Source organism: Tupaia chinensis, unplaced genomic scaffold (genome assembly GCF_000334495.1).
Source record: "Tupaia chinensis unplaced genomic scaffold, TupChi_1.0 Scaffold000602_1, whole genome shotgun sequence".
Classification (NCBI taxonomy): domain Eukaryota; kingdom Metazoa; phylum Chordata; class Mammalia; order Scandentia; family Tupaiidae; genus Tupaia; species Tupaia belangeri.
This window is the reverse complement of record NW_006160120.1, coordinates 381,722-394,130: the sequence shown is the minus strand read 5'-3', so window position 1 is coordinate 394,130 and position 12,409 is coordinate 381,722. Positions and strand designations below refer to the sequence as shown.

The 12,409-nt window shown below is 52.5% G+C and overlaps 1 protein-coding gene across 1 annotated transcript in view; it reads left to right on the top strand.

Moving 5' to 3' along the window:
• The window catches only part of CDH22 (cadherin 22), an 84,612-nt gene that overhangs the window by 64,414 nt on the left and 7,789 nt on the right, over nucleotides 1–12,409 (top strand). The window contains exons 8-10 of the mRNA XM_027775748.1: nucleotides 5,511–5,632; nucleotides 5,751–5,868; nucleotides 12,247–12,379. Of these exons, the coding sequence (XP_027631549.1) occupies nucleotides 5,511–5,632; nucleotides 5,751–5,868; nucleotides 12,247–12,379 (373 nt within the window). The remainder of the gene's footprint in view (nucleotides 1–5,510; nucleotides 5,633–5,750; nucleotides 5,869–12,246; nucleotides 12,380–12,409) is intronic.

Genomic DNA, 12,409 nt, shown 5'->3' with positions numbered 1-12,409 from the left:
GTGGGGGGCCCCCAGCCCGTGGAGGGCCCCCTGCCACTGGGCAGTGGGAGAGGTCAGCTTGGGCCCAGGTCTGAGCTGCAGTTGCCCGTGATGGACAGATCCCCGGCAGCAGGACCTGCCAAAGACAGCTCTGAACCAAGCACTGGCCTCCTAGCTGGGAGCCCGAGGGCCCGATACCAGCTCTGCTGCCAACTCACCTCCAGCTCTGGGGAAAGTGCTGCCCCTCTCTGGGCCTCAGTTTCCAAACAAATTTAACACTTCCCTTAGGGATTGTTTTGAGGATCAAATGAGGTCATAGTTAAGAAAGAATGTGTAAATCTGGAAGCCTACAGGAATCAAGATGAGTCAACTGAGAGATTCCTTACCTTTTTCCCTTTTTTTAAGAGAGGTTTTTGCTACAGGGCACATGCGCTCTCCTGAGAGACAGAAAGAAAATGAGAAATCACCCCCCCAAGCGGAGACGGCCATGCCACAATCCCTTCTCCTTCATTCTCCTCTCGGGATTTTGGGCACACACGCGTGCCCAGCCACCGTGTCCAGGACTCGAACCTCAGTCAACTACGTGATAGTCCAGCAATGTAACCATTAACCATCTGCTGGTCCCGGGATTCCTTATCTTATACTAGAAACATTCAAGGTGGTAAAGCTAGGACTTGGTGCCATCAGTCACTAGATACGATCCTAATCGTGATCAGGAGGGTTTGGAAGAAGCCAGTCAGAAGAGATGTCAGCTGGAACGCCCCCACCCAGACGCCCTGGGACGGTGTTTTCCAGAACTTGATAGGTTTTTTTGTGTTGTTTTTTTTTTTTTTTTTTGAGAGAGAGTTCTTTTTTATCCCCAGAGGGCACGTGCCCCCGCCAGAAAGACAGAGAGAGACAGAGAGACAGAAAGGGAGAAATCAACCCCCAGGGGGGATGGCCACGCCACAATCCCTTCTCCTCTATCCTCCTCTCGGGATCTTGGGCACGCATGCACATGCGCCCGGCGTGAGTTTAAGCCACTGGGTCCGGGACTCGAACCGCGGTCGACTACATGGGAGTCCAGCGACATAGCCATTATGCTAACTGCTGGTCCCACAAAACTTGCTCCTTCTTAGATGCCCCTGGGAAGCTGTTAAAGAATCCAGGACCAAGCCTTGGGCACTGGTTTTGGAAGGTTTATTTTGTTTTTAGGGTTTTGCCCAGGATTCATGCACTTGCTGAAGTAAGAGAGAGACGGAGAGAGAGAAAATAAGAAATCACCCCCAGGAGGGATGGCCATGCTGCAATCCCTTCTCCTCCATTGTTCTCCTGGGACTTTGGGCACACACACACACACATACACACAGCCGGCATGATTTTCAAGCCACCAGGTTCAAGACTCGAACTGTGGTCAGACATGTGGGAGTCCAGCACCTTAACCACCATACCACCTGCTGGCCCCAGCACTGTAACCATTAAAGATGTAAAGATTTCCCTGGTGACTCTAACATACAGTCAGGCCAGAGAACCACTGGCCCAAGGTCAAGGGCACTGACTGCTGACCTCAGGCTGGCCCACAGACTTGGGGTCCTAATCCAGGGGTCCTGAACATAAGCATTGCAGATGGCAGCTTTGGCCATATGGAGGCACCCCTCTTCAGGGCTCACTCATCTGTCCTGACCTCAGGTCTGAGATCCTCACTCATGCCAGAGGGCTCAGGGCTTTCCCCAAGAGGCTTTTCCCTATGACAGTTTAAAAGAGGGGCTAGAAGAAGCCCAGCAAAGACCAATGCAATGGCACAGTAATGGGGTTCTCGCCAGCAGTGGGACCTGCACTCCGGTAGGCCAGTTTTGCAGGTGAGAAAAGTTAGGCACAGAGAGGTCAAGTGACCTGACTTAGATCACACAGCTGCCAAGTGGCAGAGCTGGGACCAGAACCATCCAGCTCCAGGGTCTGCCCACTGAACGGCCTGTCCTCCTCCAAGGTCTCCCTTCTGCTTGGCCCGTAGGATCCTGTCTCCCCTCCAACCCTTACACCCACCCACCGTCATCCCCCACTGCAAGAGAGGACGTCCAAGAAGGGCACTCATGCCCTGGTACCCCCCCCACCATCCCTCTGCCCCTGCTGAGGGAGAGGCGCCTGTTCTTGGCTGCGTGTCATCCGCCCCTCCTCCCCAAAGCACCCACCGTCTGTCTGTTGAAGTTCTCCGGCAACACGCTCTTAAAAATAACAGCCCACCCGGCATCCCCAGTCACGACTCCCATCTCACCCCAGAAAAGCCCCCTCTAATCATTGAAACAGCAGATCTGGGTGAGTGAGAAGATAAGGTGCCCCTGGCCAAGGGGATCTCCAGAGAGGGGTCGGGTCTGAGTTAATTAAGTCTCCACCCCCCCTCCTTTGCCTGACACCCCAGGAGGAGGCTGCACCTGCCTTCCAATCTCCATTTCTCTCCTTATCAACACACGAGCAGCTGCCGTCTGCATCCAGGGGGCCCTGAATTCAGAGAGTCAGGGAGCCCACCAGCCAACCCCACCCAAAACTCATCAGGTGCCTGGCTGCCTGCAAGCTTCCAGGCTGCCCCCCAGATAGCTCCCTACCAGCCCACTCAGGGACCCCTCCCCATCACCCCAGTCACTGCTTGGAAGTGGGGTGTAGCTCCCTCTCCCAGGAGATGTTCCCAGAATCACTGCCAAGTGGAACAAGTCAGTACTAGGCACAGGCTGAGACAATTGAGGGAGGGCTCCAGAGAGCACCCCGAGGGCTGGGGCTGGGGTGGGGTGGGGAATCAGGAAGGGTCAGTACTCAGGGTGCTGCTCAGAGAGGGTGACTGGTATGGGGCTATTCCAATCCTAGGGTCCTCTGGTGTCACTGCTGAAAGGACCCTTCGAGGATGTCTGTTTAACAAATACTTCTATAGCGCTTTCAGTGCGTTACATCCACAGTTGTAAGTGATGTACAGATAGTAACCAATCTGTCTCTTCACTAAGTTATTACTATTAGACCTGTTTTGCAGGTGAGAAGTTAGGCACAGAGAGGCCAAGTGACCTGGCTTAGATCACACAGCTGCCAAGTGGCAGAGCTGGGACCAGAATCACCCAGTTCCAGAGTCTCTGCTCTTAATCACTGTGCTCTGTCAATTTTCTGTTGCTGATAGGGCAAGATCTTATCTGAGATCAAACACTGGACTGGATATGGCCACACCCGGAACTCAAGCCTTCTTCTCTCCGAATCCTTCCAGGCTTCTTTCGTTTATTTAACAAAGATGTTAGAACCTACTCAGCACCATATCCTACAATGCTGGGAAGCCAGAGATAAGTCAGACAGGGACCTTGACCTTGAGTACATCCCAGCTGGAGAGCTGGGGACCTCATGGTTTTGCTGGCCAAGATCCATCTCCTTGGACTTGTCTAGTCCTCTGAGAGTTGGGTCTTGAGGGAGCAGAAGTTTGGGAATTCAATTGCCGGCTGACCAAGCCTATAAACTTTCTCGTGTTCAGTTTCTCCTCTACAATATGGAGACATAAAGTGTGTGGAAGCACAGGATTTCTGCAAGGATACCTGAAATAATGAGTGGCTGCCTCCGGTGCAGTGCGTCCACTCAGTGGTGATGGCATGGTGGTGACAGTGTTGGGGGTAGGGGCTGGTATCACTGGTGGTTTTGGTGGGAGAAATGGAGCAATCATGGGCTGGCAGTGGTGGCTGGGGTGGGCATGGTGGAGATGGTGATGGTGTTGGTGATGATGGTAGTGGTGGTATTGGATGGTGATGAGGGATGATGGTGGTGGTATTGGATGGCTATGGGAAATGGTGGTGGTAGTTAGAGTGAGAGTGTTTGTGATGGTGGCAGACAAAGATGATGAGGTAGCACTAGTGGATAAGGTGGTGGTGGTGCTAATTCTAATGGTGATGGTAGTGATGGTGATGGTCTCGTGGTGAGGATGGCAACAGCAATAGTGATGGTAATAGAGAGAGTGACAGTAGTATTAATAGTTATATTAGTAGAGGCAGCAGTGCTAATGGTGGGAGTGGTAATGGCTTCATGGTGATCATGGTCAGAATAATTTGGTGGTGATGGTGCAGATAGTGGTGGTGATGGTGATGGTGAAGGTGCTGATGGTAATGGTGTTGGTGCAGATGGTGATGGTGAAGGTGATGGTGATTGTGTAGATGGTGATGGTGCAGGTGGTGATGGTGCAGGTGGTGACAGTGGTGATGGTGAAAGTGGTGATGGTGATTGTGCAGATGGTGATGGTGAAGGTGGTGATGGTACAGGTGGTGATAGTGGTGATGGTGAAAGTGGTGATGGTGATTGTGCAGATGGTGATGGTGAAGGTGGTGATGGTACAGGTGGTGATAGTGGTGATGGTGAAAGTGGTGATGGTGATTGTGCAGATGGTGATGGTGAAGGTGGTGATGGTACAGGTGGTGATAGTTTAGATAATTAGAAAAGTTTAGAGAAGGATTGGGAACTAAAAAGCAAGGTGTGGAGTTAGGAGAAAGTTTTCAACTCAATTCAACAACTATTTCCTGAGCACCCCCTGTGTCCTGGCTATCTGCCGGGGAGACCAAGACAGACACTTCCATGCCCACATGACACTTACACTCTAAATGGGGAAACAGACATGAACCAAATAACCACATGAATGCATGAATTCTTTAAAATACTGGTAAACATGAAGGACAAGTATGTGGAGTGGAGGACATTGAGGAGACCTGGAGTTAGGGGGTGCTAATGTTTCCCCGAAGACATCTGAAAGATGAATGGGTACTACCCAGACTAAGAATCAGAAAACGTTCTAAGTAGAGGGAATGACTTACACAAAGGTCCCACAGTGGGAGGGATGGAGTGCATTCTGGGGAGGAGGAAAATGAATGAGGGGGAAGTAGGGTAAGAAATCAGGCTGGAGATGGAGACTGGGGTGGAGGGGGATGAGGCTTCAGGCCCAAGCTGCTGGGGGACAGTGAAGCAGCTCAGGGATGGTGGCATTAAGGAATATAGAGGGACTAGCAGAGGACAGGCTGAACCGATGGTGTAGATGGTGATGGTGCAGGTGGTGATGGTGTAGATTGTGATGATGCAGGTGGTGATGGTGCAGGTGGTGATGCAGATGGTGATGGTGTAGATGTTGATGATGCAGATGATGATGGTGCAGATGGTGATGGTGCAGGTGGTGATGGTGACAGTGATGGTGAAAGTGGCGATGGTGATGGTGCAGGTGGTGACAGTGGTGATGGTAAAGGTGGTGCTGGTGATGGTAATGAGGTGGTACTGGTGACTTGAGGGGGTTGCAGTGATGGCGTCAATAGTGCCAGTGTCTGATGATGCAAGGATACCTGAAATAACTAGTGGCTGCCTCCAGAGCAGTGATGGTGACAGTAAAGGTGGTGGTGATGGTTACAGTGAGGATTACCCACTTCTGCCCAGATGTTGACCTGCTTGGTCAACCCAGATCTCAGTGCAACCCATTGCCTGCTCTTGTCTGGCAGCACATCGGGGGTGGCCCAGATCTCACCCCGAGGCCTCCTGCTCCCCCTGTGCTCTTATTACAGACAACCACGCCCAGTTATCTCGGGCCTCCCTAAGGATCCGAATCCTGGATGTGAACGACAATCCCCCAGAACTGGCCACACCTTACGAGGCAGCAGTGTGTGAGGATGCCGAGCCTGGCCAGGTATCACTGACGGGCTGGGGACTAGGGGTTGCTGTCAAGACCAGCCCGGGGCACCCCTGCCCAACCTCTAAATGACCTCAGCCTCACCATCAGCTCCCATCCCTTTCTCACCCTTCAGCTCATCCAGACCATCAGTGTGGTGGACAGAGACGAGCCACAGGGCGGGCATCGCTTCTACTTCCGCCTGGTGCCCGAAGCTCCCAGCAACCCTCATTTCTCCCTGCTCGATATCCAAGGTGAGTTTCCTCCAAGCCACCTATCCTAGGGTGCCTGGAGGAGGGGCTGGCCTCCCTGTCCTCCTCCCATGTTATAGATGGAAGGACTGAGGCACCCGGAAGGCCAATATTGGGTCTAAGATCACCGGAAATTCTGGGCCAAGGTGGAGCTGCTGCCCAGATCCTGGCCAAACCATGAACAGACAGGGGGTGGGCAGCAGCATGGAGAGGAGGCACCAGGGCAGGGAATGGTCGGTGGGAGGCTGCGAAGTGGGGCTGGATGAGGAGTGGGTGGGCCAGAGTCCCGACTGAGCAGAGTCCCATGTCTAGGTGAAGACTAGAGTAAGCCCCTTGCACACCTTCTGCCCTGCAGTTCTCTCTACGCAATCCCAGCAAGAATCTGCCTCTCTCTAAGTCCTAAGCCTCAGTTTCATTATCTGTAAAACGGGCTGATAACGCCTACAGCTCACATGGCGAGGTGGCCCCAGGGAGACAAGGGCTTCCTGGTCTACTATTTGTACTAGAACGTGTCAGTTTCTACATTTGGCAATTATTTACTGGGCACGTGGTTGAGCATTTATTGAGATACATACCTACTTGTCAGGCCCTGCTCTAGGCCCTAAAAATACAGGGGCAAACAAGACAAACCCCCACCCCCCACCCCATGGGGTTTATATTCTGGTGAGGTGAGACAGAAATTAATCCAATAATTGATGTGTTGGAGACAGAAGTGGCTGGGGCTGGAGGAATAATACAATTCTTACAAGAGTCCAGACCCTGGGTGCCTAGAGGAGTGCTTAACACATAGTAGGTGTTCAATGAAATGTGTAAGTAAAGGTGAAAATTAAAGCAGGGTAGAAGACGTTTTAAATAGGGTGGTCCCGGAAGGCCTCTCTGAGGGGCTCCATGGTGAGTGGGGACCTGAAGGACGGAGGAAGTGAGTCATGCAGATAACTGGACAAAGAACCATTCAGGGGACAAAACCAGCAAGCGCGAAGGCCCTGAGGACTGGAGGGCTTAAGGAACAGAAGCCCCATGTGGCTGGAGGGAGTTCAAGGCAGAACTTAGAGGGGATGCGGTCAGAGAGAATGGCCCAGGTCGTGTCTGTCCTTCTGACCCTGGAACGGGACTGGGATCATCCCCTAAGTCCTTTATATTATACCTCCCTGCACACACAGGCACACACGTGTGTGTGCGAGAAAGAGAGGGGGGCCTTAGGGGCTTCTGAAGCCAGACCCATCTGTAACCCTAGGAGCCATCTTAACAATATTTACCAACCAGTGCAGCTCAGACAACCCAACAGAATGATTACCAGCCATAAGCAGGAGCAGAACCCCCTGCTGTGCCAGCGTCACCACCTTCCTGGCTTGATCTGTCCAAGTTCAGAGAACCCCTGGGGGAAAGGTTAAGGCAGCAGAGAAGATCTTGGGGGGCTCAGAGTCACAACCATGTTGGAAGTATTTCCATAGTGGAGCATCCACTACAGCCCTGCCTACTCATTATTCTGCTGGTATCCTGAGCTGGCCCCACGAGACAAAGATAGCCCTGGCTCACCCTCACCACAGTCTTTCCAACGGAAGGGGGTCTGAGACTCTGCCCCAACTGCTTCTCTTTGACTGGGGGCTGCTGGAGCTGCCGCGGGTGTGCCCACCTGGTAGAAGTTCCAGCGTGGAGGTGGGAGGGGCAACCACATGCTAAGGTCAGAGCTGTCAAGGCAGGTCTCTTCCTCGATGTGCCAAGCCCCCTCCTCCTCACCGTATAAATATCCTAGGTGACAAACAGCTACCCCAATCCATCTGTTTCTTTGTACAAATTTGTAGCCAGTTTGGAAACGTGATTTATAAATATTGCTTTTGCAGCCAGGCATTGACACTGATGTATGTCAGGCCAGATGGATGGATGCAGTGCTGGGCATGGAGCCCACCTAGAAGAGGGGGCTCGGGGTCTGGGGTGGCCAGAGGCTTCCCCACTGAAGCCAGCTGCTGCACAGGAGGGTCGCCTGACAGGTTCAGAGATGATGCTGGGGATTCCCTTTCATGAGGTGGAGGAATGGCAGGGCCCCGGGCTCTCAGAACATATGGTTCCATGGCCAAAGACAGCAACCCTGAGAGACAAACATCCCTGTTCTTGCTGAGCAAACAGAGGCTGCGCCGGAGCCAGACACTCATTTTTCAAATCTGTCCACTTCTCTTGCCTCTCCTACCATGATTATCTCACCCTAAAATGCATGGTAGCGTCCTACCTCCACCCTCGTATTTTAGATTCTAAGCTCCCTTGACTAGAAGGTAGGCTCAGGGAGGACGGGGCCCTGTCTGTCTTGTCCACTGCTATATCCCCAGGGGCAGGGATAGTCCTGGCATACAGAGAGTGAGCAATTCATGGTCGCTGTTGAATGAATGGATAGTATGTCACTAGGTTGCTTTGCTTAAAACCCACCATCAGTGGCCTCCCATTGCTTTTAAGAAGCAAGGCCAGCTCCATGGCCTAGTGGTTAGGAGAGTTGGATCTTGGGACCAGCAGTTGGAGTAATGGCTATGTCTCTAGACTCCCATGTAGTCGACCGCGATTTGAGTCCTGGACCTGGTGGCTTAAACTCATGCCGGGCGTGTGTGCATGTGTGCCCAAGATCCCGGGAGTAGAATAGAGAAGGAATTGCAGCATGGCCATCCTCCCAGGGGGGGTGATTTCTCGCTTTCTGTCCCTCTGTCTTTTTGGAGAGCTCACGTGCCTTATAGCAAAAACCTCTCCCAAAAAAAGAGAAAGAGTCAGGTCTCAATTGGCCAGCCACAATTCAAATCCTGGCCCTGGTGGCTTGAAAATATATTGGATGCACGTGTGTGCCCCAAGTCCTGGTAGGACGGAGAAAGTGCTGCAGCATGACCATGGCCTATTAGGGGATGCTGTGTGTGTGTGTGTGTGTGTGTGTGTGTGTGTGTGTGTGGCAAGTACGTGCCACCCTCTAGCATTAGAAAATGAACATGACCCAAATTTCTTGCCTTAAAGCCTCAACGACTGTCCATGATGAGTCCCCCCCACTCCCTCCAGCTTCATCTTGCTATCAGCCTCATCCCTCAGCCACAAAGTGACCAAGGATTGCTTTCAGTTCCTTGCACATATTATGCTTCTTCCAACCTCAGGGCCTTTGCATGAGCTTTTTCCTCTCTCCCAACTCATTGTTCAGGGTTCAGGAATAATATCACTTCTTCCAAGAAGCTCTCCCTGACTTCTCAGGTTGCGTCAGGTCCTCTGATGTGTGTTCTTCCTATAATTTTCCTTGACAGCACTCACCAGAGTTTGTAATTGCAGCCCAAATTTGAGCTCTGTTTTATTAACATTTGTCTCTCACATTATGATACGAGCTCTGATCCAGGACTACGGTTGGTTTGGCGCTGTCATTTCCCTCCAGTGACTAGCATGGTGCCTGTCACATATTAGCTAATAAAGATTCAATGCATGGATGCATGGAAGGATAGAAAGGAGGGAGGAGGGTAAGAAATAAGGGAGGGAGGGAGAGAGGAGAAAGGATGGATGAATAGATGAATGGGTGGGGAGAGGATGGCTGGACGGCTGGGTGATTTCACTAGATAAATTCAGGCAAGTCATTCTCTCTGAGCTTCGTGTGTGAAGTGGGGACCATGCCAGAACTCTTGCTGGTTGTGAGGATTAAACCTCACTACATATTTAAAGTACCCAGGCAGTCCTTGCTGCATAGAAAGGACCTACCCAGTGCAAATGAGTCCCACACTACTCCCTCCTGCCCCAGCTTGGCCTTGAGCTCTCTCTCTTCCCACATGGGAGGCAGATGTGTTCACAGCTGGGGTGACTGACCCTTGGACCGAGGGCTGGACTTCAAGCCAGAGCCTGAGGAGCTGACCCAGGACTGCCAGTCATCCCCAAAGTCAGGGTTCATTCAAGCGTCATGCTTCCAGACTGGCTCGGCGCCAGGCCCTGGCTGGCCGTGCACTGGTGACGGACGCACACGAAGTTAACGCAACGTGACAAGGTGCCGGAACTGAACTGTGCACAGCACCTGCGTAGTCCGAGCAGGGGAAAGGGAGCCATAAATCCTTCCTTTCCAGGGAAGCTGAGAAAGGAGGCCACAGAAAGGAGGTGACATTTAGCTGGAGCATGACGGATGAGAAATTTGCCCGGGCAAGAAGGTGGAGAGGACGTTCCAGGTAGTAGGGACTTTTTGAGAGAGGCAGGGTGGCCCCAACAGGGAGCAGGCATATGGTGGGGCATCTCAAAGGGGCAGGGAGTAACCGGTGTTTATTATGTTTTATTTTTCAGAGAAATTTTTGCTATAGGGCACAAGTACTTGTCAGAGAGACCGAGAGACATAAAGTGAGAAAGCACCTCCCAGGGAGGATGGCCACACCACAATCCCTTCTCCTCCATTCTCCTCTCAGGATCCTGGGCATGCACACACACAGGCACAATGTGAGTTTCAGGCCACCAGGTCTGAAACTCGATCCATGGTCAATCATGTTAGAGTCCAGAGATAGAACCATTACACCATCCACTGGTCCCAACCAGCATTTATTGAGAATTTCTATGTGCTGGAATTACTCCAAGAGTTGGGAATTATACCATTTTTATACCATTTAATTCTCCCACCTGCATGAGACTCCTTTTCTCAGTTTACAGTTGAGGAAACTGAGAGTCAAAGAAGATAATGAGCTTGGCATTATGCTCCAACAGAATGTTTATGGACATTTTTGAATGTGTGAACTAGATGGAGTAGGGACAGCAGATGGCATGGTGGTTAAGGGGCTGGATCCCACATGGCCAACCTTGAGGTTCGAGTCCAGGACCTGGTGGCTTGTAAAACACAGCTGGTGTGTGTGTGTGTGTGTGTGTGTGTGTGTGCACACACGTGCCCAAAATCCCAGGAGGAGAATGGAGGAGAACAGATTGCAGCATGGCTGTCCCTCCTGGGGGGGAAGAGGGGTGATGTCTCTTTTCCTCTCACTGTCTCTCTTCCTGGCAAGCACACATGTCCTATGGCAAAATCTAAAAAGAGGGTAGATAAAGTAACAGAAGGAGCCTTGCATCCCCATCCTGGGTAGTCTTCCACCCATGACCACTCTTGCTCCATCTGGACTCCAGCCTGTACCCTAGACGTGCCCAAGGTCCTGAGTCAGTGACTCAAGGGCTCTTCTTCCTCCTTTCTGTTCATGACGAGGAAGGCCAGATCCAGGGTGCTGAATCGGGGGTTCCTGGGGAATGGGCTGGGTGAGCTGGTGCCACAGAGCTGGGGAAGGGACTCAAGCTGCCCAGGTCTCAGAGTAGAGAGACTAACCGGGAGACAGCGAGGGCAGGGAGGAAGACAGAGCTCCGTTGGGCAGAGTTGGTCTCACAGGGCAGGGGTAGCAACCAGCTGGGCTCTGAGCTCTTCACTACCACATTATGCAGAATTGAGAGGCGCTATCCAAGTGGGTGAGGGTCTGGGGCCGCCCCCCTCAATAGGAAGCTGTGGAGGCAGCAGGAAGGGTGGAGGATGTGGGCGTACCCATCACCTAAGCCTGTGCTCCCAGGCCAGCCACCAGTCCAGGGTCCTGCCTGGCTGCCCTGAAGCAGGGCAGCCAGTGCTCTTTGTGTTCCTTCACTGGCCTCTCTGGCTGCCTGTGTGGAAAGGAAAGGCATGGGTAGGGAGACCTTAGTCTCCAGGGCCGCCCCTTCAGGGCCCAGAGGCCTCCAGTGCTCTAGGCTCATCCTCCTAAGGACAGGCTCCAGATCGGCCCTAGGACTCTCGAATGGCCTCAGACGATGAAGGACAGAACGATCCCTCAGCCAAAGGCAGATGTCAGCCTGGCTTTCCTGTTCTCTCTGATGACCCAGGGCTTGTCAGCCCGCAAACCACAACCCAAGGACCACAGGACCCCAAGGGTCAGAATACATCGGGTTGCTAGAGTGGAATGTGGAACAAAAGCAGGCTGTCGAAACAATAGCAAAAAAAAAAAAAGGAAAAGAAAAAGAAAAAGAAAAAGAAAGGAAGGAAGGAAGGAAGGAAGAAAAAAGCAAATTGACATAGCTGGGACAGAACCTTGGCCCAGCTGGGGACAGAATCTTGGAATAACTGGGGACAGGACCTTGGCACAGCTGGGGACAAAAATCTTAGAATAGCTGAAAACAGAATCTTGAGACAGCTGGGAATAGAATCCCAGGACAACTGAGGACAGCTATGGGCTATGTGGATGGGCACAGGGACTCCTGGCAGCTGGGGACAGAATTTGGGGACAGCTGGTAACAGAACTGGGGAGACCTGAGAGTCATTTGGGAGGCAGCAGTTGGGGGCATAGGGGAGTAAATCTAGAGGTGAAACCAGGAAGCCGCTGAGATGAGGGAGGGGTGCCGACCCCAGGCCTGAGTCACTGGCCACCCCTTCTTCCGGAGCAGACAACACGGCCGCAGTGCACACGCAGCACGTGGGCTTCAACCGGCAGGAGCAGGACGTGTTCTTCCTGCCCATCCTGGTGGTGGACAGCGGGCCGCCCACACTGAGCAGCACGGGCACGCTCACCATCCGCATCTGCGGCTGGGTGAGCTCCCAATCGGAGCA